This window comes from Heterocephalus glaber, unplaced genomic scaffold (assembly GCF_053883595.1).
Source record: "Heterocephalus glaber isolate CG9 unplaced genomic scaffold, H.glaber_assembly_v1.0 deba00001673, whole genome shotgun sequence".
In the NCBI taxonomy this organism is placed as follows: domain Eukaryota; kingdom Metazoa; phylum Chordata; class Mammalia; order Rodentia; family Bathyergidae; genus Heterocephalus; species Heterocephalus glaber.
The window spans coordinates 17729889-17757658 of record NW_028258410.1 but is presented as its reverse complement, the minus strand read 5'-3'; the positions used below and the strand labels follow the sequence as shown (position 1 = coordinate 17757658).

At 49.8% G+C, this 27770-nt stretch overlaps 1 protein-coding gene and 1 long non-coding RNA gene across 5 annotated transcripts in view; one reads left to right on the top strand and one right to left on the bottom strand.

The window, feature by feature from the left end:
- Positions 1 to 5621: 5621 nt before the first annotated feature.
- On the top strand, positions 5622 to 26568 carry LOC110344535 (uncharacterized). 3 transcript variants are annotated; one of them, XR_002387147.2, is made up of 7 exons: positions 5622 to 6058; positions 6588 to 6869; positions 16227 to 16324; positions 16917 to 16976; positions 22044 to 22083; positions 22446 to 22584; positions 24702 to 26568. It is a non-coding gene; the product is annotated as an uncharacterized LOC110344535 (long non-coding RNA). The 3 variants fall into 3 exon arrangements; XR_015446017.1 differs by having other exon boundaries at positions 5623 to 6058; positions 6588 to 6690; positions 22044 to 22133; XR_002387143.2 differs by having other exon boundaries at positions 5624 to 6058; positions 22044 to 22133.
- The window catches only part of Nfatc2 (nuclear factor of activated T cells 2), a 117867-nt gene continuing 107471 nt past the window's right edge, over positions 17375 to 27770 (bottom strand). The window contains exons 10-11 of one of the 2 annotated variants that reach the window (XM_013077178.3): positions 26568 to 26655; positions 17375 to 21628 (exon numbers count right to left, since the gene is read on the bottom strand). In XM_013077178.3, the coding sequence (XP_012932632.1) occupies positions 26612 to 26655 (44 nt within the window). In that variant the 3' untranslated portion in view covers positions 17375 to 21628; positions 26568 to 26611. The remainder of the gene's footprint in view (positions 21629 to 26567; positions 26656 to 27770) is intronic. The other variant, XM_004858043.3, reaches the window with a different exon arrangement.

Sequence of the window (27770 nt, the reverse complement as noted above, 5' to 3'; positions counted from 1 at the left end):
CCCTTAGCCGGTGGGAGCAGAACTGCAGCCTCTGCTCTGTCTCCACATGGCTTTCTCCTTCGCAGCCTTCTCTTTCTCATAAGGATGCTGCCTTTTGGAGCCCACCGGGATCATGCGGGATGAGCTCCTTGTTAACTTGATTACATCTGTAAAGACCCTTTTTCCAAACAGAGTCACATTCCCAGATCCCAAATGGACAAATCCTGTGCAGGGTAGAGCGAGGGTGAGAGGAATCACCACCATTCCACTGGCTTCCGTCATTGTGGTCCACCTCTCCCCAGCTGAGAGCTGCTTGGAAACAGAATTTGTGTGTCTTCGTTCATTCACTGGCTCCACAAATACTGATGGGATACCTACTGTGTGTCCTAGGCACTCTCTGGGGCTCTGGGGGTGTTTGTGTCCTTCCCCAAGGAGCCCTCATTACACTGCATATGGTGCTGCAAACGAAGTGAGCAGTGTCCTGAGATTCAGGAGGCCGGAAGGACCTGGCTGGCCACTGCCTCAACTCCCCTCATGAGATTGAAGTCCCTGGCATCAGAGATGGACTCCTCATTGGGTGACCTGACGCAGACGCAGGGAAATCTGGCCCAGGTGGGAGCATCCGAGGCTCCCTTCGTGGCTGTGCGGGCAGGTTGCTTATGCTCCCTGTGCCTCAGTTTCCCCTTGAATAAAATGGGTTGGTGGCAGCAGAACCTCCGAATCGCCTGAGGCTTTGGGTGGTCTCAGAAGGGGCCAATAGAGCCAGTACCTGCCTTCCTGGAACAGTGTTCCAAGGAGACATTAGTGCTCACCTGGCACCAAGAAATTGCTGTTAATAACTTGAGGGATATTTATTTGTAAGAACAGCAAAGTTAGGAAATTCTGAAATGACTCAGGCTTTCTTATTCTTCCAGTACAGCTTACCATTGGGTTTCCTGGGATTTAGGTTGGGGCACAGGGCATCCAGGCCTCTTCAGGCTTTGTGGCTTCAAAGGTTGTGGTAGAAGTGGTGGAAGGCACCAAGAATGTTGGCCGTGATCTTGGACAGCAGCTGAGCTGGGGGGGCTTCAGCCCTCTGCGCAGGGACTGCGTTGGCCAGGAGGCTCCTGGGCTCCCACGCCTCATTGCCTTGGCTCCAGCCTCTGCCCTAGGGGGATCCTCTAGGGGGCAGCAGTGTTCCACCAGACTCCGCGGGAGTCTCCTCCTGTCTTCCCAGAGGCAGAGCCTTCAAGTTGGACCTGGAGGGAATCTTCACTGGCTTGGCTGTGGCCAGGCCAATCTTTCACGCTCAGGTGCTTGGGGACAACTAAGCCCATTAGGAAGGTGACTCTGGTGTCACAGCAGCACATGAACATTTCTTAGAAAGCTTCACAGCTGTACCCCCTAGGGGATGCTTCGGAGTTCCAGGTGACAAAGAGGGCATCTCCCTCCGGTCTGAACATGGAAGGAAGTTCGGTTTCAGAGGCTCATAATTTTACATGGAGGAAACGTGCATTTCCACACTGGTGTTCTTGACCAGATTCGGGTGTTTAGATTCCCAAAACAAATCTCCTTGCCCTTGACCTGTTCATCCCACCTCTTCCTCCTCGTTCTAATTTGGCCAGCGCCTCATGTTCTGGGTAGGCACTGGGACCCCTGAAGTTCTGGGAGTCATGGGCAGCATCTCCCGTGGTCCAGGTTGCCTGCTGGGGAAGGGCAGCGGTGACCAGCACATCTACTTGGGTGCAAGTCCTAACTGTGCCACTTCCCAGCTGCGTGGCCGTGTGCAAGTGCCGTGTCATAAACATGCCAGCACGTATACCCTCCTGCCCTCTGCCCCTCTGCCCCTCCAGCCCAACCCCTCCTTCCAGACTTGCTACTTCCTTCCCATGACACCTGTCACTGGGCTCTGCATCTTTCATGGCCACCATTTATCCAGCCTTCCCCCCACTGTGCCCAAAACACCCTGTTTTAGACACATGGTGTCAGTTAGTATTTGTGGAGTGCATGAATGAATGAATTAGAGCTCGCTTTACAGTCCTCTGGGCCTCAGTTTCCCCAGCTGTGGCGTGGGGATGATGGTATCAGAAGTCTCATGGGTGGCTTTGGATGGTTGCGATGAGCCAACCTGGGCCAGGCCATTCAGCCCAGACACTGCAGCCCAGCTGCAGATGTGGATTCAGTTTCTGGGTCAGATTTCAAGGTTTTCCCTGGCTTTCCACTGTGGCCAGTCCTCTGTGCAGCCCAAGGCAGTGGGGCCCCCTAGCCAACCGTCAATACAGAGTCCAGCACCCCGATGTTAAGGCCTCCTGGACACCGGATGGAGGAGGTGAGGCTGGAAGGAAGTCTGAGGTGCCGGGAAGCCAGTCACTGCCCGTTCACGTGGCAGCATTGAGCCCTGCAGTCTGAGCTGCCCCTTGAGAAGCCGCTGGTGACTGTGAGCTGCCATGGGGAGAGCTGGTCACAGTGAGCGACAGGCCCCCATGTTGGCCAGGTTTGAGGGCTCCTGAGGCACGTGGCTGTGTCTTGGCCTCTCACTGTTCGGTGGCCTTGGGCAGGTGACTTCACACTCCCAAGACGCAGTTTCCTATAAAAGGAAAGTGATGCTGCCCTTGCCCTCCCGGAGCAATAATAAGACTGTCACCGGCACAGTAAGGGGGAGAGTTGTCACTGTACTGAGTTCAGCATTTCAGAGTGCGGTGTCCCCAACATTAGTCTGGGGTCCCACTCCCAGTGGCCCCTTAGGAAACATTACCACCAAGGGTCCCTCTGAGATGGCCACCGTGGCCTTCAGCATCTCAGAGGCCCTGAGAAGTGGGACCGCAAAGTGCGAAGCTTTTCTCCTTCAACTTGGTATTGAGCAGCACACCTGCGTCCCTCAGTACTCCCGCATAGCGCCTGCTGACAGAGCCCAGGGCAGGCGTTGGGAGCAAGGCCCGAGCTAATCAGATTCTAGTCCTGTGACAAATGGAGACCCTGGAACCAAGGAGATGGGAGCAGGAGGAAGGCAGGCGCTGAAATCACGAAGAACCAGATTTGCAGCCTGGGTCTGCCCCCTTCCCCCAGGCCCTGGGGAAGCCACGTGCCCTCTCAGTCTCCTGCCCAGGGAGGTAGACAATCAGGTGCTCACCTTAAGGGGGACTTTGGTCAGCCCAGTGCAGTGGCGCCTGCCAGATAGAGCAGGTGTCAGTATTTGTGCTGGCTTCGACCACTTAGTGGCTGACGACAGCTCTCAGATGTGGCGTCTCACCTTTCTGGAGATCAGAGTCTCAAAGTTAAGGCTGCTCTCGTCTGGGTGTCCAGGGGAAGGTCCCTTCCCTGCCTTTCCCAGCTTCCAGATGTGCTGCCTCCTTGGATGACCTCTCTGACCTCTGGGCCTCCCACCACAGCTCCTCCTCTGACTTGGGCCCCCGGCCTCCCTCCTACAGGGACTCCTTGTGACAACACTGGGCCCTGGATAATCCAGGACACTCCCCATCTCCAAGCTGTTAAGTTAATCACAGCTGCAGGATCCCTTTTGCCATGTAAGGTGTCAGTGGCAGGTTCCGGGAATCGGGGTGTGGACATCTTTGGAGACCGCCCTTCAGCTCCACCACACTGCTCCTGCATCGCCCGCTCTCCTGGCTCCTGCGCCTCCTGCTGCAGTGGGTTTTCTCTCATTTGTCCTGACCTTGATACCAAAGGAGTGGTTGAGCTCTAACCTGGGGCTCTGGTTGGGTACATTGCAGGAGAAAGCTTGGATCTCCCCAGATGTCGTCTGTCAGCCCCAGACCATGCAGGATATAGCTGGGCAGAACAGGCCTTGCCCTCATGGAGCTGACCTTTTCCTGGGGATGAGAGTGGTTGGCAGAGAAATCATGTAATAGGCACACAGCCAACACAGACCTGATGAACCACACAGGTAACGGGGGACAAGCACTCCAGGCACCGGAAATGGGAAGTGCAAAGGCCCTGGGTCAGGAATATGTTTAGCTGCTCAAGAAACAGCAAGACTGCAGCATGGCTGGAGCAAGGTAGCCAGCGCCAATGGGATCTGAGACAGAGTCATGGGAGGAGTCAGGGCCCTTGGACGTTTTTAGGAAAAGCTTCATGAGCTGGCTCCAGTTTAAAAGGATCTTCTGGCTTCTTTGTAGGGAGCAGATCTAGAGGGGCAAATGGAGGAGGTGACACAAGCTCTCCACCAGGCTTCCCCGGCAGCCAGACTTGAACCCAGGCCTCATGGGTGCCTCATGCCACCCATGCTCCCAGCTACACAACACGGGCAGCTAAAAACATATGCAGGCCTCTGCTCCTTGGAAGAAAGATATACCAGGGAGAAGGAAGAACAGGAAGGAAGATGGAGCCCCCGTCCATACAAAGGGGAAGAGACAGGAGGTTTCAGGGAGGGCTGGACAGGGGCCAAGTCACCCCATTCCTCTCAGGATTCTGGAGGGGCCCCCGGTATACCTGTGGGCCCCTGGCTCACCCCTCCCCTTGATCTCCACCCTCCCTCTGTCCTGGCTCCCAGCCATTGGCTTCTTCAGTGCTGGGTGCCCTCTTAGTAAACCGGAAATAAAGTAGGAAAAGCTGTGGGTAGATCCCAGGTCTGTCCCCTGCCCCAAGCCTGGCTCACCCCTCCCCTTGCAGCCAAGGCTCCAAAGAGCTGTTCCGGCATCCTGTTCTCTGCTTCCTCCCTGCCTGCTGCCCCCCAGCCCCTGCCCTGTCACCATCACCATCCTGGGGCCTCTGCCCCACCCCCACGCACTATCAAAACCAAGGTGGAGCCGACGGACGGAATCCTCTTTCCTCCCCCTTCAGGTCACACGAACATCCTGCACCGTGCAGTACCCTCTGCTTCTTGGGACTGTCCCCTTGCTCCTGGCATTCAGGACACACATGCTGCCTGCCTCCCGCTGCTGCAGGTAGGCATCAGCTTGGGGCCACAGTCACTACAAAGCCCCGCGGAAAGGGCTGCCTGAGGCCCCTGATTTTTCATGGCGTGTTGGCCACGAGCCAGCCTGGGGTCCCCCCCTGCTCAGGTTTAGGCTGTCCTGTTCTCTCCCAGTGGTCAGCCCCGTGTCCTGACCAGGGCTGGGCCCACGGTAGGACTTCAGTTGATCTCTAGGACACGAACAACTAAGATGTGACTGGCGGTGGGTGGGAGGGGCAGGACGGTGGTGTGGCCCATGGTGGTTGGAGAGTATTTCACCGCTGACACTGTCGAAAATTACGAGCACGGGCTGATAACAAAAAACAAAGGAATTGTTTATTGCTTCAGAATTCTGTACAGATAATGCTACCCCAGACTCTGGGACCAGACTGCCAGGCGTGGGCCATTTCCCACAGCTCACCCTGGGGTGTCACAGGGAGGCGGCTGAAGGGTGCTTCCTAAAAATGCACTCGGGTTTTACAGGGAGTGAATAAAGCACCTGTTTGGGTTCAGGCAGTGACAAAGACATCTAGCCAGGTCTGTTTTGAGAGTGCAGGAGCTCAGGAAACGGCTCCTCTGAAATCTGGAGCTCTGATGTGAAGGAAAGACACTTTCGGAAAGAAGAAAGGGAGGGTAAAGGCCTGTGTGCTGAGCTGGGTAAAATGAAAAAGGAAGAGAAGTAATTGCATGCTTGGCTTGGAAGAACACGGGGACTCTGGGGCGGGGGGGCCTAAGCTGGAAGCAGGACAGAAAGCAGAGCTGCTGGAGGAGCACTGAGGCGATCCGGGCCGGCTGCTTCCGTTTTACTCCTGAACCAGGAAGCAAGGCCATTAGGAGAGCACGTGGCCAAGGAGTCACCTGGACGAATGGAGCGCTGGCCCAGGTGGAGAAAGGGACTCAGGTTTCCTGGTGCGACAGGGGCCCGGTCTCTCTGTTCATAGCTGCCGGGCACTAATTGCTCCCTGCTGTCTGCCTGGTTGCAGGGAGAGGGAAGGGAGACCAGGTGAGGTCTATGAAACACTGCCACGGGCAGAAGCAGGTGGAGACAGCGGCTCAGGGAAGGGCTCGGAGGGAAAAGGTGAGGGTCAGAGGACCATAGGCCCCAAGTGCCTGTGGGTGACTGGTTCTGATGATGCTAGAGGGAGCAGACTGAGGAGGAATCGGATGTGTGGAGAAGACGGCAGTGCCACAGTGAGGAGCCATCTCGGGCCCCAGGCCCACAGTCCCCAAAGCGTTCAGGACCCGCAGACCCACATGGCCCAGGACTTTGTTAGAAACAACAGCTCTTGCTGGCCCAGGCCTCCACTGAGGGGGGGCCCAGCACCCCGAGGACTACCAAACCCCCAGGTGTCTTGGCCTGCACTGAGGTTGGAGGCTCTGGCCTACCATGTTCTGGCTGAAGTCTGAGGCCAGGAATCACTGGAAAAGAGGGGGTTCAAAGCCGATTAGTCTGGATGTGGATGAATGGGAAATTTGCCAAAAATGGAGGCAGAAGTAGAGGAGAAAAACATGCCCTGACTGGCAGCTAAATCACCAAGATATGAGCACAGAGAGGAGACCAATTTGGAAGCAGCAAAATGGAGCAAGAAGACACCTATTCCTCGGGGCCCAGTGGATCAGGGCCACAGGAGGGAGGGAACCACCTCAGGGCAGGATACGGGTCCCCAGAGATGCCTGTCTTAATCCCCAGAACCTGTGTCTATGTCTCCTTTTTAAGCAGAAGAGGATTTTCCGTGTAGCTACTGACCATGGACAAGACTAGATGAGGACCAGGTTGTGTGTGATGAGAGCTCGGGGCTGTGCCGTAAATGGAAGGAGGCACCGTGAGTATGCGCCAGAGCGAGGGTTTTGGAGCTGAGCCCTGTGGGCAGCTGCTTTTTCCAGAGAAGCTGGAAAAGGCAGGACGGGGTTTCTCTCCCGAGCCCCCAGAAGGACCCTAGCCTGTCAGCACCTCTATTTTTAGCCCTGGGCCCCTCATTTTGGATGTCCAACCTCCAGAACGGTAAGAGCATAAATTGGCGTTGCTTTGAGCTGCTGAGTTGAGACTGGCTGTCACAGAGGTCGGCTAGAGAAGGGACCTCAGGAGCCTGTGGGTGTCACTTAGAACAAAAACGGCCAGGCCCTCAGAGGGAAGGATGGGAGGTTTGGGGGTCTTATTTGCAATAGTTCACGAGAGGCAGAGGACAATACAACATTTCAGGAGGGGAAGCGGGCAGAAAGTGGGGTTCCTGAGCCTCACAGGGATTGGGGGGGGAGAAGGTAACTTGAGGGTCGATGGAATGGGGGAAACGCTAAGGAAATGAGGCCTGAGGGTAAGACTTGGAAGATGGCACTGCTTTCTGCCTCTCAGAGGAGGCCCCGAGCTACTCTGAGCTGTGTTGGCCTCTCTGTGGGGGCCAGGGCAGGTGTGTGGCAGGGAAGGTTTCAGGCTGACCCCCTGCCCTCGTGTCTCGGGACCCTGAGCCCAGGCCCGGACTTGAGGTCCTTATGGGAGACCAATCGGAGCTCAGAGGCTGCCCTGGCTTGTTCGCACCACTTAAGATTAAAGGAGAAGGTGGTCGCTGGCAGCACGGCCCCAGGTGTACCTGGGGAGGCCCAGATGGCACGTGCTGAGCCAGCCCCTTAGCACCATCTAATGCAGCGCACAGCCGGCTCAGGTGGCTCCTGGCTGGCGGCAACAGGCCCATCACCTGCCTTGTCAAACATGCTCTCCAGGGAAGTCGAGTTTCACGTTGGCTCATAAAAGCCAGCTGGCCGGCATCTTCTCTTACTTGTCCCTAAGGAGGCACTGAGCACAGCGCGAGCACTTTACAGGCTGGAGGGCCACAGGTGACTCAGGCAGCCAGACAACCGCCCGAAGCTCTGGGTCCCTGGGGAGCCACGGTCTTTATTGCTCTCTGCAGCGAAGGGAGCTGGCTTCCTCTGGAAGACAGGCTGGAACGCACTGCAGTCTAATCAGGAATAAATGCACTGAGCCACTGGGGAGGGAAGGAAAGTCTCGGAGTGCATTGTTTGGTTTTGAAAATATGTTAAATATTAGGAAGCAATTAGTTTTCCATACACTCCAGATAAGTCCATTGTCCTCAGTGCCACTCGAGGACAAAAGCTAGGCAGGTCTGTTTGTTCGCACCCAGTTCCCGAGGGCCTAGTGTGCGACTCGCTGTGCAGTCCGAACACTGAGCAAAGCCATGCCAGCCCTCCTTCCTGCTGGGACTCTCAGATGGGAAGAGCGGAGGGCGCTGGAACAGGAGCAGTTTCTACAGTGCTCCTGCTGTGTGTTCACCCCACAGCACCCCTGGGCTCAGGGTGGGCTCTGAGGACGGCTGTTTGCTTGGAGACCTGGAGAGGGAGGAACAGCTCTATGGTCAGAGCCCTTGGGGAACTAGGAAAAGCAGAGTGGTGGGTGGGAGATGGGGTGGCCCGCGCCCTGGCCAGCAGAGAAGCTGTGCAGCCTCAGCAAGTCTGGGAGGTGACAGAGGCGCCTTTGAGCACAGACTGGCAGAGAGGAGTGTGGACCAGCGACAGGAAGCAAGGAGGGGTTGTGAGGGGTTTCAGAGATGGATCCGGAGGACCTGCTGCCCTATGGGAAATGGGGCAGTGAGGAGCTGGGTGACGCCCAGGGTTTTGATTAAGTAACTGCTTAGATGGCATTGCCAGAGGCTGCTGGGGAAGAAGGTGGAGCTGGGAGCCAGGACATGGGGCGTGAGGTGAACTGGAAGTGCGTTGTGGTTATGCAAATGGAGGCATCACAGGGTGTCTGGAGGGAGTCTGGGAAGTCCTGTGCCGGGATTGTCCTGTGAACATTTTTCCCTCCAGCACAGCCTGGCGGCCTCAAGCAGAGGGCGCTTCCTCAGATGTCCATCTGTGTCCTCTGACACTTGGCCAGCAGGAGCTGTGGGCGACAGGTTTCGGGGAGCTGCGTCAGTCTTGTCGAGGGCTGTGGTAAGGAAAGGTTAAGAGCCAGGATGTAATCGGCACGGCCCTTGGAGAACACATGCGATTGTCAGAGATTTTGTGTCTTTCGTCCAGTGCGGTCTCGGAGGTTGAAGTTGTCAGGAAACCAGGAACTCTTGGAGAGCCAGGGCTGGGCGGGTGTGGGTGGGCCATGAGGGTCCCTCACCAAGCCCCACTTCTGGATGTCACCAAGAGGGCGCAGGAAGGGACAGTTCAGAGGAAGAAGCCCTTGTCAAAGACGGTCTGGTCCAGTCTCCTTCACGCTTGCACCACAAAATGTCATGGGGTTTATAGCAACATGTCCCCTCTACCACCACTGCTCTGGGGCTCCTCAATATGAGCGACCTCACTTCCACTTCTTAAAGGTCCTTGTGATTCTGTTCCTGCTGGTCTCCGGCATGACTGTAAAGTAGCCCTGGTTCTGCCAAGAGACCAGTTTCCTTCCAGTTCAGGAACCTGAAAAGCTGAGTAGGAGCCTGTATTTTTCCTACAAGTCTCCTTTAGGCCCCACTTGTTACAAAACCCGAGTTGTTCCTGCTGCTTCGCACTCAACTGTACCCTGTTGCTGCATGAGCAAGGGACTTTTCAGATTTGCAAACAATGGCCAAGTCACTCCAACGTGTCCCACGTCTACAGTGGACCCTTGAATTACAACCAGTCTATTTTTATTTTTTATTTTTTTATTTTTTTATTTTTTGTATTCTTTTATTGGTACATTGTAGGTATACAACACAATTATATTTCTCATTGGGAATTGTAGCTTTACATAATGCATCTTGGTTCTTATTTTTTCCCCATTCCTAGCCCTCCCTTCACGCCCTCCACCCTTCCCTATTTACAAAGACTTTATTTCCATTGTTTCCATTTCTCATCATTTTTCCTTTCTCTTCTTTCCTTTCCCCTGCCCCTCCCACTACCCCTACCCCTTTGGACCTTTTCTTCCTATTTTACATTATCGATTATTCATTCTAATCATTGGTACATTTTAGGTATACAACATAATGACATTCATCATTGGAAATTTGCACCTTTACATAGTCTCTCTTGGTTCTTCTTTTTCACCCTTGCCCAGCCCTCCCTTCAACCCCTCCATTCCTCCCTATTTACAAAGATTTTGTCCCTGTTTTTCCATTTTCTCATATTACTCCCCTTCCCTTCTATCCTTTCCCCTAGCCCTCCCACTTCCTTCCCCTTTGCCCCTTTTCTTCCTATTTCACATTACCTATTATACATTTAGTCCTTATTTACACTTTCAGTTTCTCACACCAGAGAAACTATTCGGAATTTATTCATGTGTGTCCTATTTATTTCACTTAAGAGTATCGCCTCAATGTGCATCCACTTAGCTATAAATGTCTCTAATTTCTCATTTTTTATGGCTGAGTAGTACTCCATTTTATTTTTTAAAAAAACACATTTTCTTTATCCAGTCTCCAGTTGATGGGCATTTGGGCTGTTTCCAAGTTTTAGCTATTACAAACTGCGCTGCTATGAACATGGGTGCACGTATATCACTGTGGTATGATTCTTTTAATTCTTTGGGGAAGATCCCCAGCAGTGGAATAGCAGGGTCAAATGGGACTTCCAGTCCTAGTTCTTTGAGGTATCTCCATACTGATTTCCACAGCGGTTGCACCAGTCTACACTCCCACCAGCAGTGGAGCAGGGTTCCTCTTTCCGCACAGCCCTGCCAGCATTTGTTATTGGTTGATTTCATGATAGCAGCCATTCTTTCTGGAGTGAAGTGGAATCTCAGCGTTGTTTTCATTTGCATCTCTCGAATGACCAGTGATGTTGAACATTTTTTCATGTATTTATTTGCTATTTCTACTTCTTTGTCTGAGAAATGTCTGTTCATTTCAGATGCCCATTTTTTGATTGGGTCTTTAAATTTGGGAGGTCTGATCTTTTTAAGTTCTTTATAGATTCGAGATAGTAGACCTTTGTCTGAGGAGGAGCAGGTGAAGATTTTTTCCCAAATTGTGGGTTGTCTCTTCACACTGCTGGTGGTTTCTCTTGCTGTGCAGAAGCCTTTTAATAAGAAGAGATCCCACTTGTTGATTGTTTGTGGTAGTTCATGCGCAACTGAGGTTTTGTTCATAAAATCTTTTCCTACACCGATATCTGCAAGGGTTCTACCTAACTTCTGTTCCAACTGGTTCAGAGTTTCTATTTTAATATTTAGATCTTTAATCCATTTTGATTTTAGTTTAGTGCATGGTGAGAGATATAGGTCTAGTTTTAATCTTTGGCAAGTTGAAGCCCAATTTTTCCAGCACCATTTATTAAAGAGGCTATCTTTCCTCCAGTGAGGGTGTTTGGCTCCTTTATTGAAGATGAGATGGCTGAGTGTGTCTGGCATTGTTTCTGCATCTTCTAATCTGTTCCACTGGTCCTCAAGTCTGTTTCTTTGCCAGTACCATGCTGTTTTATCACAGTAGCTTTTGTAGTAGAGTTGCAGGTTGGGGATTGTGATACCCCCAGCCATGTCTCTGTTACCTAGAATTGCTTTTGCTATTCTGGGTCTCTTCTTGCTCCAAATGAATTTTTGGATTGTTTTCTCCAGGTCCATGAAGTATGCTGCTTGGATCTCAATTGGAATTGCATTAAATCTATATAGCAGTTTTGGAAGTATGGCCATTTTCACTATATTAATCCTTCCTACCCAGGAGCAGGGGATGTCTGTCCATTTTCTGATATCATCTTCAATCTCTCTTTTCAGAGTGCCATAGTTTTCAGAGAAGAGGTCTTTGATTTCTTTTGTTAGGATGATTCCTAGGTATTTCAGTTTTTTGGATGCTATTGTGAAAGGAATTATTTGCCCTATTTCTCTCTCAGTGAGTCTGTCATTGGTGTAGAGGAAAGCTATTGATTTTTGTGTGTTAACCTTGTAACCAGCTACTTGACTGAATTTGGTTATTAAGTCTAGAAGACTTTTGGTGGAGTTCTTGGGGTCTTCTATATAGAGTATCATGTCATCTGCAAATAATGACAATTTGACTTCTTCATTACCTATCTTTATTCCTTTTATTTCTTTCTCTTGTCTAATTGCCATGGCTAATGTTTCCAGAACTATATTGAACAAGAGTGGTGTTAGTGGACATCCTTGTCTTGTTCCTGATTTTAGTGTGAAGGATTTCAGTTTTTGACCATTTAGTATGATACTGGTTGTTGGCTTTTCATAGATGGCTTCTATCGGTTTGAGGTAGAGACCTTCTATTCCAATTTTTTGTAGGGTTTTTATCATAAATGCATGTTGGATTTTGTCAAATGCTTTTTCTTTGTCTATGGAGATAATCATATGGTTTTTGTCCTTGGCTCTATTGATATAGTGTATTACATTGATTGATTTTCGTATATTGAACCATCCCTGCATCCCTGGGATGAATCCCACTTGATCAGGGTGTATGATCTTCTTGATGATCTTCTGCATTCTGTTTGCCATTATCTTATTAAGGATTTTTGCATCTATGTTCATTAGTGAGATTGGCCTATAGTTCTCTTTTTCAGTTGGGTCTTTCTCTGCTTTGGGGATCAAGGTGATGCTTGCTTCCAGGAATGAATTTGGGAGTATTGCTTCCCTTTCAATTTCACTGAAGAGTTTAAACAGTAGTGGCAGCAGTTCCTCTCTAAATGTCTTGTAGAATTCAGCAGTGAAGCCATCAGGGCCCAGGCTTTTCTTAGTTGATAAGTTTTTAATTACCTTTTCAATTTCATTGGTTGATATTGGGCTGTTCAGAATTTTTAGGTCTTCTTTGTTCAACTTTGGTAATTCATATGTATCTAGGAATCTGTCCATTTCTTCTGTGTTGTCCATCTTATTGGTGTATAGGTTCTGGAAGTAGGCATTGATGATCCTCTGGATTTCTGCTAGGTCTGTTGTCATTTCACCCTTTTCATTCCTAATTGCATGGATTTGGGCCTTGTCTTTCCTTTTTCTGACAAGGTTGGCTAAAGGTTTGTCAATTTTGTTGATTCTTTCGAAGAACCAACTCTTGGCTTCATTGATTTTTTTGTATCGTTCTCTTAGTCTCCATTGCATTGATTTCTCCTCTGATCTTTATAATTTCCTCCCTTGTATGAACTTTGGGGTTGTCCTGCTCTTCCTTTTCTAGAAGCTTGAGGTTCAGCATCAGGTTGTTTAATTGGGCTCGTTCTGTTTTCCTAATATGTGTATTCACTGCTATGAATTTCCCTTGTAAGACTGCTTTCATTGTGTCCCATAGATTCTGATATGTTGTATTGTCATTGTCATTTAATTGAAGGAACTGTCTGATTTCTTCTTTAATTTCCTCTGTGACTCATTGGTTATTCAGAAGTGTGTTGTTCAATTTCCACGTGTTTATGAAATTTTTTGAGTTTCTTTTGCTATGGCTCTCCAATTTCATGGCACTATGGTCCAATAATATACAGGGGATAACTTCAATTCCTTTGCACTTACTTAAACATGTTCTATGTGTGAGTATGTGGTCTATTTTGGAGAATGACCCATGTGCAGCTGAGAAGAATGTGTATTCTGATTTTGTGGGGTGGAAGACTCTGTAAACATCTGTTAAGTTCATTTGTTCAAGAGTTCGATTGAGTTCTAGTATTTCATTACTTATTTTTAGTCTAGTTGATCTATCTATCTGTGACAGTGGGGTGTTGAGGTCCCCCAGTACAATTGTATTAGTGCATATATGACTTTTCATGTCCGTTAGTATTTGTTTTATATAGTTGGGTGCACTAGTGTTTGGTGCATAGATATTTATGATTGTCATCTCTTCCTCTTGGATTCTTCCCTTTACAAGGATGCAGTGTCCTTCTTCTTCTCTCTTAATCAGTGTTGGTTTGAAGTCTACTTGATCTGCAAAGAGGGTAGCTGCTCCTGCTTTTTTTCAGGTTCCTGTCACATGCAGTATTGTTTTCCACCCTTTAACTTTCAGTCTATGAGTTTCCTTTTGAATGAAGTGTGTTTCTTGTATGCAGCATATTGTTGGATTTTGCTTCTTGACCCATTCTGCCAGTCTATTTCTTTTGATTGGTGAATTGAGACCATTAACATTGATGGTTATAACTGAAACGTATTGACTTGTCATTGCCATGACTTTTTCTTTTTGTTGGGTTCTCTCCCTTTACATTTAATTTCTTGTCATGCCAGATGGGTTCATTCTGCTTTGCTTCCTGGGGTTGTGATCCTCAATGTCTGTTCGTAGGACATTGTGTAAAATTCTTTGGAGTGCTGGTTTGGTATTCATGAAGTTCCTAAGGTGCTCTTTGTCATGAAAGTATCTTATTTCTCCATTTTGAAAGATAGTTTTGCAGGGTACATCAATCTGGGTTGGAGGCTGTTTTCTTTTAGGGCTTGGAATATGTCACTCCAAGCTCTTCTTGCCTTGATGGTTTGTGTTGAGAAGTCTGCTGTGATTCTGACGGGCTTTCCTTTGTATGTGATTTGTTTCTTTTCTCTGACTGCTTGTAGAACTTTGTTCTTCTGTTGAGTTTCTGGAATCTTAACAATTCTATGCCTATGTGTAGATTTTTTTTTATCAAGGCTATTTGGAGTCCTATATGCCTCACTTATCTGTATGTCAAGCTTTTTTCCCCTGCTTGGGAAGTTTTCTGCCATTATTTCTGTGAAGAGATTTTTTTATGTCATCTGCACTCTCTCCTGTTTCTTCATTGAGCCCAATCAGTCTTATGTTATTCTTCTTTGCATCATCTAGCAGCTGCTGGATTGATTTCTCATGCTGCCTTATAATTTTGAAGCAATTTTTCTTTTCCTGGTCACTAATTGCAATATTATCTTCTGTATCTGAAATTCTGTCCTCACATTGGCTCATTCTGCTGTGTAGACTTTCAATGGAGTTTTTCATGTCCTGGAAATCTATTTGCATCTGTTTTATGGATTCCATTTGTTTCTTATGTTGGGATTCCATCATGTTCCTGAGCTCCTCTCTAGATTTATTAATCATGTCTTGCACTAGGGGCACAATTTCTCCTGTTATCTGAGAAATTATTTCTGATTTCATTTTTTTCCAGATCCCCTTTTGTTGCCAGTTCAGTGGGTGCATATGGTTGAGTATCAGAGGGTTCCATCTCATTTCCCTTTGGGGTTGCTGTAGGTGATCTGGAAGTCTGGTTTTGAGACTTATTTACGTGTTTTCTCATTTTGACTGGAGCGGGGGGCTGTTAGTGCCTGCACAGATTACCTCCTCTGAGCTGGATGAGGTGGGACAGGGGCCAGGAGCAGTGGTAGGGATGGTGACCCAAAAGCCCTTTCCTGTGGGCTGGGAGCAGCGGGAGGGATGGTGGCCAGGAAGCCCCTTCCTCTGGACCAGGAGCCATGGGACGCTGGCTCAGAAGCCCCTACCTCTGAGCCGGGAACAGTGGGACTCAGTACCTTGGTCTGGTGGTCTGGTGTCCTCTGTGTCTTTGTAGTGTGGAACCAGGTGGCTGCCTGTCTGCAGCGGGGCGATTCAGTGTCTTCCGCGTGACTCAGGACCTTGGTAGGGAGTGCACAGACCTTCCTGTGCACAGCGGGCTGATTTGGCATATTCCGTGGGGCTGGGGACCTCGGTAGGGTGTGGGCAGACCTGCCTGTCTGCAGCGGGGTGATTCAGCATCTTCTGCACAACTCAGGACCTCGGTAGGGCATGCACAGACCTGCCTCTACAACCAGTCTAACACATAAACAACTTGGTTTTTGACCAGAATTTTAGTTTTAACTTACGAACAAAGTCTTAAGTTATGACTCCAATGCCTGCCACTTGTGGTTCCAGATGGTCTCAGATACAGATTTAACCCTTAAAGAGTTCTGAAAGGAAAAAAAAAAAATGAGAGTTCTGAAAGGAACATGACATCCTTTCTTGTGTGGGGTTAATTGACAAATCCCGGGTTGATGTCTTTCTGAGGACACTGGGATCTCCCTTCGTTCAGGACAGAGGCTTTGAAGGCTGTGGAGAGGAGCCTGAGCCTTCACTGACCAACCTGAGTTACAACCAGCCCTCAGGAACAAATTGAGTTTGTAAGTCAAGGCTCCACTGTATCTCCTTTTCATTTCAGGATTTGAAAATGGGATAAATGCAAGTTTTGGCCTTTAATGATGTAGTTAGATAAAGCCAATCCCCCTGAGCTCTGACCATTTCTTCCACGTGTTGGGAGCATGAGGTCCCACTAGGGGCCCACGCTGTAAGCTGAGCCTTGGGTAAGTACCCAGTATATTTCAGATCAACGTGTAATCAATAGCTAATGCTCACATAAGCACTCAGTGCCTGTGGGTTGCCCTCATTTTCTACCTGGGGAAACCGAGCCCTGGGCCAAGTTCATGTTCCCCAAGTGAGGCTTAGAAAGGAATGTAGAACAGGTGCGTTCACTGACTGTACAGTTTCTCCTGCTGAAGATGATTTTGGTTTCTGTTCATCAGGTTCAGAAGTGAGTTAATTTAAGGAAGAACAGTTGCCCACAGCTGCAGCAAACACCCTGCGGGAACAGAGCCCCTGCAGAGGGTGTGGACCTGTGCAGGTACTTTTGCTTGGGTGTGTTGGGACCATTCTGGTGGCCCCATCTCACCTGCTCCTGGACCAGCCATCAGAGCAACCTGCTTACCAGGAAGTACTGGCCTGGTCTCTGGAGAGGCATGGAGGAGGAATGGGGAGCTGCTCATCCCAGTGGCCAGGGGGACCAAGGCCATTTCAAGGCAGACGTTTCCAGCTTGGGAGCTGCCCATAGGGTCCTGTTGGTTCCAGGCAGGGTACCTGGAAGGAGACCTGGGAAATTCCCAGGGAGGCTCTCCTAACACAGCGCTGTGTGAGGTGGAGTAGGTCCCGAAGCCCAGGGCCTGGGGCCGGGACTCCACTCTCCTGAGGTTTAAGAGCAGGTCTGAAGGATGTGAAGAAGTTAGCATAAACTTAAAAAATAAATTTGTTCTACACCACTTAGGTGCTTTAGCTAAGGGAGGGGAAAACAAAACTGTTTTGAGGAGGGAGCCAGCAGCGAGTTTTAGTACTTGGAATATTTGTGTGCAGGTTTGATGGTAAGAGGTGTCCGTCCCCCTCCCCATAACCCGGGAGTTCTGCAAGGTGCTCAGGCACAAAGGGCTGCTTCTGCCTTCCAGGTGACTGCCTTAGCTCCGTGGTCTGCAAATGCTCTGGGACCCTGTGGCAGTGGCTCTAAGGTAGGCATTATAAATCTAGCTTTTCTTGGGCTTGGGATTTAGCTCAGTGGTTTCGCCGCCTGCTGCACAAGCGCAAGGACCTGAGTTCGATCCCTGGTACTCCCCCCCCTCAAAAAAATCTAGCTTTTCTAGATGGTGCCTCAAAAGCAGTCCAGAGATGGCTCACAGGAGAGCTATGATGGAGGCAGGCAAATTCAGCTTCCTCTTATGGCCCTGTCTCCCTGGTCAAATGGCTTCTGTATCATATGTAAAATGGGACGGTGCTTCCTCTCGGGCTGAGACGAGACATAGGGAAACACATAGTCTATGGACACGCCACACATCCTTACTGTATGAACCTCAAATATAAACAGGCTGCTCAATACCCCTCTACAGAAGCAAAGACACACCCAAGTAGCTGCAGCTTTCAACTGTTTTATTGCTAAACTATCATAGTACAAGCCGTATAAAAATACTTTACATATAGCAAAAATAAACTACATTAAACTGGAGATAAAAACATTTTGCATAGGAATGTGATGTATTCAAACTCCTTTAACAGTCAGGATTTTGCAAACCTAAGCCTTGCAGCACCACCCAGCTGGAGTGGCTTGTATCTCTTGGAGAACTGTTTAGGATCCAATATTTCCTCCCCTCCAAAGGCCATGGAGGCAACAGGTGTGAGTGGGCTTCTCTGACAAGATGTCAGGATGCTGGCCCTGTGGTCCCACAGCCACATCCAAACAGGCCAATCAGAATGCTGGGAGCACCCACTGTCATGGAAACAGCATCATGGGTACCCATGGCATCCAAACCTCGAACTGGCAGGGGAGTGTGTCTGCCCACAGTTGTGTGGACAGTGCTAACCCTCCTTTCCAGCTCCCAGGACCCCATCACATTTCCAGAGAGTTGCTCAGGAAGTACCTTTCTCACCAATCACCAATTTGTTTTTAAACAAACCAAATTAAGATGGTGACATTAGGAATGTGAAGGGAAGGTGTTTGTGATCCTGGTTTTATGTGATGCAGCTGTGAAGGGCTTTGTTGGAAGGTAGAAAAACACTGTATTTGCAACTGGCCTACTTGATTCCATGAGACTTAATGCCCAAGCCCTAAGCTTGGGGGGCCCAGGGTTAAGATGTATCGGGTCCCCAGTGGGCTGTCCCTCCAAAACATGAGTTTGAGAGTGGTCACCCCAGCTTGTCAGGAACACCACTACCCCTGTGCCTCTTGTAAATGTGAAATGAACAGGGCTGTTAAGGGGACCATTGACATTCTTTCAGTTCTGAACAACAGAGAGCAGGTGGAGTGTTGTGACATGAAAATAAACAAGTTCAACCTCCCTTCAGTCCACAGTGACAATCACAACACATCAGCTTCTGACCTGCCCAAGTGTGACAGTCCCGCCCTAGCCAAGGCTGGCTTGTTCAGACAGATGTCTTGGCTACTGAATGTAAACCAAAAATAGAAGAACAGTGAGTCCCAGTTCTTGGAAGAAATCAACTTCTTTCATCTTGGCTACATCGGTGCTGGAAAGCCATGGCTGTCCTTTGGTTAATGTGTATGGAGGTCATCTACCAGGACTTGGCAGCTCTGAGACACCAGCCTGCATTTAGGGTCCTGTGAGTAGGAACTCTGAATTCTAGCCATCACAGTGCAGGCGGGTTCTATTGTTTCAAGTCAAAATCACCTAAGAGCTCATTTATTTACAATACAGTTCTCCTCAGTGACAAAACCCAGACTCAGGGCTGAAGAAAGTAAGCATTATTGTCCAGCAAGAAAAAAAATATTCTTCTTCCACAAAGCCATCCTCTTTCTTTGCCCCGAGATGCTTTCTCCCACTAGATAGGTGCCTGCCAGGCTCAGAGGGGGTGTTTTTTTGGTTTGTTTCCTGGAATGATTAATACAATTTTTCAACAATACACCATTTCTCTTAAGGGAAAAGAAATCAACATATATGTAAAAAGAGACACTTAAAAAGATTTCTGACCATTTATAAATATTTTCTAACTCCAATAGAGGTACAATATTTTGAGGGCAGATAAAAAGCATAAAAATACAGGTAAGAAAATAAAATTTAATTATATACTAATTAATCTGGGTTGCATATATATTATCAAAGCAGCAGTACTTTTATACAATATAGGAAGACTTGCAAACTTTGGAAGTACATTACATTCAGCAACACGGCAGACCTGTCAGAGTGCTACATGTTTATATTCCTGTGGATGTAGCAAGTACTAACCTTGACTTAACTGAGCCTCCTTTATCACACATGCAACACACCCATCTTGCCCATTTAGACACCTTTCCTTTCTGCTTTTGAGGATTTGACTGCCTCTTCCCATACTGAAAATATTTCATAATCAATGACTTGGCCAACTTTCCTCCCAGCCTTTGTAGCTGACGCAACTTTCTTGACAGCTGTCCACTCCCAATACATTCTCTTGCCTGTTTATGTCTCAAAACTAGTGCTTTTTCTTTCCTTTGCTGTTTGGTATAGTTTCATGCAAGTGCTTCCTATACTATCTAGCTAAGATGTCTTAGAAAAAGAAAGGGGTTTATGTGTGTATCACACACACATATATATGGATAGGAGCTAGAGCTGCGAGGAGAAAGCCCTTTTTTGCTAACATGGTTAGAGGACTGATGGAAAAAAGCATTAGTCACTTTTTACCCCAGGGGCAAGAATGCTGAGCGACTTTGCTACAATACAGGAAGGCACTTGGGTAAAACATTCAGGTAACTGAGGAAAGTCCTGATTCCCTCATGTGCAAAAATGGCTCCTAGCCAGGTCAAGTGAGACAAATCGCTCACCAAGCCCTCGTCTCTTCCTTGTGAAGTCCAGTACTGCTGGAGAGAGAGGTCCTGAGGAGGTAAAGCTGCTGGTAGAAGGAATTTTTTTTTTTTTTTGCTGAGGAAGTGTTTAGCATCGTAGATGCTCTGCGGTAGCATTCGACGTCTTACTGGCATTCTGTGTGTTTGAGAGAGAACTTTGCTCAGCTCTGCAGGGGTGGGACAGGAAAAGACCCCTGCCCTTAGAGGAAATAACTGCCGGGGACTGACCAAAAGATAATACACCACTGGGCACCCGGCACACCCGGCCCAGCTCTCTCGGCAAGGGCTACCTCGGAGTGACCATGACCAGTCAGGACTATGAAAAGCTGCTGTGGGGATGACTCTCTTATTAGGCTTTGGGCCTGCCAGACTGCACGGAGAAATTGCTCAAAGTACATTCTTTCGCAAAATACAGAGGCGATTTGCACCTTGTTGACTGCTGGGGAGATGAATAGCTGAACACGAATGCCAGCTTGTCCTGGCGGGTGCACTAAGTGCAGCAGACCCAGCACTGTGAGAAGAAAACTACCACAAACGTGGAAGATTTTGTTTGCAAAAGCTGCACCAGTCGGGGGAACCAGGGGATTCTGGGCGTGCCTGGGGGAAACTCACACAGACAGCTGGTCTGAGCAGAGCTGCTTGCAGTTGGACACAGCCATTGATACAGACCCAGCGTTAGAGCCAGCATGCTGAGGCCTAGCGGTGCTTTAAAGGGTTCAAGTAAAACTAAGGACCTTTGGGCCCAGGGCCCGTGCTTCCCTGTTTCACTCTGAGTTTACATGTGAGAGGAAATTCAGCCCTTTTCCTCTGTCTTGGTGGGAACACTTACAGAAGCACTTGGATTTTAAGAAAAATCCCTGCACTTTTGTTTTGTTTTGTTTTTCCATTAGCCTTCTGGCTGCTGCCCCTCAACACTCAATGCACAGGCCTAAGAATCTTCTTACCCCTTTCACGTTAAAAGCGCTCTGGCCGCAAGGAAGACAAAGGAGGAGCCGTGCACAGACGGCCACGGCAGGGGGCCACACTCTGCAGCTGGGTCAGCTCAGTCCTGGACACTCGTTAGCGCAGCTGCAAGGGTCAGAGCAGCCAGCCACGAGGGCTCCACCCTCAGCCTCCTTGGCCCGCAATTTGAAGCAGAGAAAAAAAAAATAAAAAGAAAACTATCATGTACACATGTCGTAAGTTAACGCTGGGACATTTTAACAGATGATCTTGTCTGCAAAGGCAGTTTTGTTTTGTTAGGAGAAAATTCCAAAATAAAGCTTTTCCTGTAGCCCAGCCATGGCCTGGACAAGGTGATCTCTAAGAACGTTGGTCCATTCCTGGCCCTAGCACGAGGGCTTCGGGGTTCTTTGGGCAGTAAGCTGAGCTCTTGGGCCTCATTCTTTGATTGCTGAGAGAACCTCTCTTTACAAAGGAGCAGGAGCCATTTCTGGGACTGGAGAAATGGACGCAGACAGTGGGTTCAATCGCAGTGCCCTCCGCTCTGTCCCGAGCCTCGGTCACTCAGGTCTCAGGCGAGTCCCAGCGCCCATCACACGAAGTGTGACGTTGGTCAGCAGGCACTTGCTTTTGGGTGAGTCACCCTTATGACCAACCAGGATGCTCTCTGGGGCTTAACGTTCAACAGGAAGGAGTGCACTGGTGTTTACAGAGAGGTGGCTCTGTGCCCGGACATTGTTGCGCGTGGTCACCGGCAGGGAGATGAATACGAGGAGTCAGAAGGTGGAGGGCAGAGGCTCTGAGGGGCCGAGACGGGTGTCTGATACAATGGTGGCCTCTACGTCTGATTTCTGGCAGGAGGTCCTGAAAATTCCTTCCGGATAATTTCATTAACTAGAAGAGGAGAGAGAGAAAAAAAGAGGTTTGAGAAGGTACCCAAAACATGTATCAGATTAGCTTTCTAACCTCAACCAGACCCTTCCTTGTGATTATACATTTGGCAATTTTTAACATACATGGATTCCTAGGTTATGGGTTTTTATTATTTTTTTTGGTCTGAACCACAGATCTGTTAGTGGAAATTGCTCAAGTGGTGTGGGCACGTTTTGAGTAACTCTCTCCCCTGCTGCGTTTGTTAACACACTTAGACCCTCTATCGTCTACCCGACTGCCTCCATGGTGACCATGTCTGGAAAACACCTGTTACATGATCGGATCTAATGAAAATACAGGGACCCTTAAAAAGCAACAGGTGAGACCTCCAGTCAAAGCTCGCCATCAATTTAAGCGTCATTATTCTTTCTTGCAGCACAAGCAGGAAATTTCCCCAGCTGGTGGAGAGTCCTGCTGTGAGTCTTCAGAAGGTGACCTTTGGGGGATGCAGGGTCATGTCCAGCCAGTAAGTAGATGGGTCTTTAACGGGAATCACAGGTGCAATGCTGGCTCCCTTCTCTGAAGTCCTGGCAGAGTGCAGCCTCCTTGGGAATCAAGTGGCCTCACCTGAGCATTTCCCTTATTTAGAGGGATGGGAAACTGAGGCCAAGGGTCTGTGTCCCCCAGTGATAAAAGGGCGGGGAAGGCACCCACCTTTAAAGAGCCAGATAAGCCAGTTTGACTCTCAGCTCGCCCTAAGTGGCTGTGTGACTTTACCTCTCTATGCCTCAGTTTTTCCACCTGGGAAGTAGGAATCGGAACAGTGTGTTCCTTCTAGGGCTGTTGTGAGGATGCCAAGCAAGAAAGGACACCGCAGTGCCCAGCCACGTGCCAGGTATTCAGCGCTGTCAATGGTGACGTCCCAAGGCGAACTGGGTCCTCTGCACCCAAAGACTGTTTCATGCCGGAAGATCTGTGTGAGTCCCTGTCCCTCGGGTCCAGGCTAAGGGCAAGAGCTCAGGTTCTTTTTTAGTATATGTGCCGCCGAAGCAAGCACCCCAAGCTCAGGTTCTTGTTCAGATGCCCAGGGTCAGAATCCCACCCTGGCCTGCTCTTGCTTGTGAACCCTGCCTTAGTGATAGATCTGTTTTGTGCCTCAGTTTTCCCACCTGGAAACTGTGTTTGAAAATATGAGCTGGCTCGTAGAGCTGTTGAGCTTGGAGAGTTGATGCAAGGAAAGAAATGATCATGAGGCCCAGAGAGGAGCAGGTGTGGCTTTGTAGGCTAAAACCTGTGTGTGAGAGTGTGGCACCTGTATGCTTGTGGATGGGACCATAAGCATTTTTAGAAGGGCCAGCGCTTCCCAGGTGAGGAAATGGAGCCACTGACAGGACTCCAGCTGAGTCCACAGGCCCGGCCACCAGCACTTCCTGGCCTTGTTTGGTGCACCCGGTCCTGGTGACAGCCAGGGGCCCTAACCAAGAAGGTGACTGAAGAGGGCCGGGCCTGCCTGTGACCTGCCCATAAGCTGCTGACCCCTGCAGAGGCAGTGAAAGCCTGACGCCAGGGGAGGGCCGGGCAGCTTCACACAGTTTTCAAAGCCCGGATTCTGAAGGCCTTCCTGTTTTCTCAACCTCGGAAACCAGAGGAGTCAATCCCTAATGGAAACTTTCCACAGCCTCAGGCTTTCTAAAAATAGCTGGGAGGCAGAGCTGCAGGCATCATGGCCCTCGAAATGGGGTCGTCTCCCTTCTCAGGGCTGGGCAACAGGGCACTTTTCCCCACCCTTTGGATGAGACCCACAGCCGGCTGAAAGCTACCTTCAGGTAGATGTGAGCTGTCTCATCCAGAAAATCAAATGCTCTGCATTTAGACCTTAATGCTGTTGGGTAGGGGACAGTGGTTCTGAGCTTCAGACTCCACCAAAACCTCTCTGGGTAGGAACCTTCCCTGGCTGGAGAAGGGAAAGTTCTAGAACCGAAATGCCAGCTGGGGTGGTGGCCATGGGGAACTGAGTTGGGCTGAAAACCTGGCCCCTCAACTCAACCACTTCATCCAGCCTTGACCTCCTGCCTAGAGGAGGTCCCCTGCAGGGGGCTGGGGTGGAGGGGATGGCTCCGGGCCCTTCAAATCAATGCCGGTGTCCACCATGACATCTCCCCCTTAGGAGAAGGACAGTCCCCCCAACTCAGGCTTCTCCTCCTCTCTGTGTCTTCTGTCTCTTCACTCACTGTCGCTCTATGTGCTTTTGCCCCCCAGTCCCTCTTAGGACCCTGGAATCTGTCTCTGTCCCCTCTGTGGCCACAATGTCCTGCCACCCTCCACCTGCTTGGGCATCCCTTCTGCCTCATGCCACCCTGAGCTGGTCCCCTGGACAGGATGGTGCTTTCCACCCTCTCTAATGCTTCTCCCTGCACCTGTCCATCAGGGCTCAGACACAGGCTCCTGAAAGCCCACATGTCCCAGCTCCCCTTGTCCCCTATACTCGGTTTCTGTGCTGTGTGGGCTGGCATGCCCTGCCGTATCCTGTGCCTGAGGACACAGAACTTAGGGCTGAAGACACCTCAGGGCCTACTGTTGGAACTAAGCATTTTGACTCACTTGCCTCTCAGCATTTGATTCACTGTCTGGTACCAGCTCCTGTACCTTTTCTCCCACCTCCTCTCAACGCTGGCCACACACGCTTCCACCCAGCCCTGCCCCAGCCTTGTCCAAATCCAACTTCCCTTCCTCCCCTGGTCCTAACACTGCATCTTCTTGCTCTATGGGCACTGTGGCCTCTTAACTATTCAACTGTGCCACTTAGCAGAAAACCAGCTAGGCAAAGCAGCACAAATATGTTCCAATAAAACTTTACCGAAGGAGGCTGAGGGCCAGATTTGGCCCAAGATTACCAAGTACCAAGGGCAAAACAAAAGTATGGAATTCTCTTTGTCTACTTTTAGAAGGTAGCAATCTAGGGAGCCACAGCCTCAATGACTACTGTCAGTCAGATGATTCTGGGTTGACTTAGAAGTAGATTCCTAAAAACTAGAAGTCTGGGGAATTTTCAGATTGGCTCAAGGGCCCAGATGACTTTCTTCTCCCTTATCAGCACAGTCCCTCAAGCTCTGGCTTGCATAGCACAGCTGCACTGGCCTGCAACTGGAAAACCACACCAATCTACTTCAGGCAAAAGGCAAGGCCCTCTGCCCTCAACTGCTGACTCTGCAGCGTTGTCCCCTGCAAAAGCAGCACCAGGAAGGAGTAGAGGGCTCTGCACGGTTCTTCCCCAGGCTTCAGGCGGCCAGACCAAAGGCCACAGCAGGAGCAGAAAATGCTCCTCCAGCTGTGATGGGAAAAGGCATGGGAATCTGAGAGCCAGGAGGGGCTCAGGCCCCTACCTACCACCCACCTCTGCCTGAAGCCCCTTGCTGAATTCACCCCTACAACTACCCTGCCTGAGTCGGAATGAGAGGATTACACGAAAGCACAGAAGATGGCCTCTAGCACCTGCCTTTTGTCCCAATTCTTCTGGGGGTGGGCAGTAGGGGGGGATCTACTCTGAAGGCCAAGAGTGAACCCCGGCTACCCCATGAGGAAGGCTGGCCTTGGGCCTTGTGACTCCTGCTCATAAGTGATATCAAGGACAGCTCTCCTGCGTTCTGCTTTTGGTTGCTATAAAACGTCCCGGCCTTTGGTCATGTCTCAGCCCTTGCTGTGGGCCTTGGGGAACGCTGAAGAACTTTCCAGAAGAGCCCAGCCAGGCCTGACTATATAGGCTCAATGAAAAGAACAGAAGCCCCCGGATAGGCCTGCAACCCAAAGGCTTGGGACCCAGAGGCGAGGGCCAGGACGGCACTGGCGATGGAGGCCTGCCTGCTGTCAGCACTGATATCCTGCTTGCATTCTTTCCATCCCGATTTCCAGGCCATCACGGCCCAAACTGGGTGTCTGGCACGTGCTCACTCAGGTGGTTCCTGCCTTCCGACAGTCCCTGCTGGAGAGTGCAGAGCCAGCGCCCTCCCCACTAAGGGGTGGTGCTGGTATGGGGCATTTTGGGACACCTCCACAGGCCCTGGTGCCTGGGAGACATGTCTCTCAGTGGTCAGCTTCTCTGTATACAATGGGGCCATCCATGTGATTCCCCCAAGGATTTCCAGACCTGGCCACTTAGGTAAAGAAGCCACGGCGAACATAGTCCAACATTAGTGACCCTGGCTGACCAAGTGGACACCCCCCCACCCCGGTGTCTGCGGCACTGCAAGACTGAGTGGTTCTACTTAGAAGGTTGAGAGGACTAATTAACAGCACTGACATCTACGCAGCTGAGGCACAGAAAGGTAACTCCCTCGGTTCCCACCTGGACCTTGTCCCCAAAGCCTGAGCCACACAGTGACCTGACTCTTCTACGCAGGCCCAGTGGCCAAAGCCCATCCACCAGGGTCTAACTGGTGGAGGCCAGGTGAGGCCCTGCTGGGCACCTGGGAAAACCATGGCTCTGGTTTTCAGATTTCAAATCCAGAAGCCAAGTAGCATATTAATGCTGTCAAATGCCCATGACAAGAAAGCCCCTAGGGAGAAGTTGAAACTGAGCAGAAGAAATGAACAGTGAGTGGGAAGTCCCTGAGCACAGGCACTTCCTGCAGAGCTCCTAGGGCTCCCACCATTCTGCTCCCCTGTCCCCCATGCAGACCCCCCACCCTGTGGACGGCCTTATGGAGTAGGATGGAGGGGGACACTATGGCATGGGTCCTGCAGGCCAGTCCTGAAAGGGGTCCCTGGGAGAGCATGCAGATCCTACCCCAGCTGCACAGACAGCACCTTGGGCCTGGCAAGGACCAGCAGTGAGAGCAGGAATTGGTGTCTGTGGGGATGGCTGGAGGAGGAGGGAAGGCCTGTAGGTTATAAAACTTGAAAACAAACCCTCAAGGAAACACACAGCTGGAAAACAAAAGGAGAAGCAGAAGATATCAATTACCTTTAACTTTGATTTCTTGGATCAAAGATCACAGTCTTTCTGTTTCATAATATGTTTTGTATCCAGCTAAGGTGTGTGTCTATCAGCTCTGAAAAAGATTTGCAAAACCATTTTTAAGAAGAAAAAAAATCACCTTTGATCCTCTATCATGTTTCCAACTCAACTCAGTAATAACATCCAATCAATGGGGCTCTTCCCCTCGGAACCCAGGAGAGAACATAACCCTTTGGCTGTCGTTTAAGCCCAAATTCAGTATCACCTTAAAATCTGTGCCAGGGTAGTGGTCACTGAGATAGGGGACCTTGTCCAGAGAACTGAGGATCGCCGAGACCAGGGTGCCTCGGGCACGTCTCCAGACCAAAGGCCTCTAACAATGGCCAATTAAAAGAGAAAAGTTTAAAAACTGGCTTCCGCTAGAATCGAAAGAAAATCAGAAGTCCATCAGGGACCTACTCAAATGAGAATTTCTTTCAGGCTTCTATACATAAACCAGTGTTAGCTCTGGTTTCCTCTTTCTGCTAACAGCACCTCTGTGGTCATGTAAATGCTTGAGGCTGCACATTTTCTTTCTGTTTTATTGATGACCACAACAACAATAAAAGTTACTCTTTATAGCCTCTGCCCCGCCAAGGCAGTAGGGGCTCATTCTCGTGATTTTATCTTTCTTCCATATTTTCTCTCCCATTTTAAATGACAGCAAAACTCTCCCTGTATCTCTATCGGGCTCCAATGTTCAAAAGCACTCATCTCCCCATCCACTTGGGACAGCTACACAGCAGGCCAGAGTCCACTCCTACAAGGAGTGATAGAGAATTATTAGAACAGCCTTTCTGGGGGGATGTGAGTACCCTTGAAATGCTACTCCCATCCTGACAGCAGCCGTGTTAATATTTCTGCCTACACCAGAACCCTCAAACTTCAGATGTAGCAGTCAGGGTGCCCACTGGGCATCTCAAACTCAGCATGGCCCAAACCAATCTCTGGACCCTCATTACCATCCCTCCCCCTTCCAATAAGTCTATTAAGTCTATCCCACTGGCTCCCTGATAGGAAACACACATTCCCTTCCTGCTGGGGCTCAGGCCAACCTCGGTATATGTGACTCTGTGTTCAGTCTACATCCCACCACTACAAAACCGCTTCCACGCCCACCCTCAAACACCCACAGACTAATGACCGCTGCTCCTACCTGGCCTCAGGCTC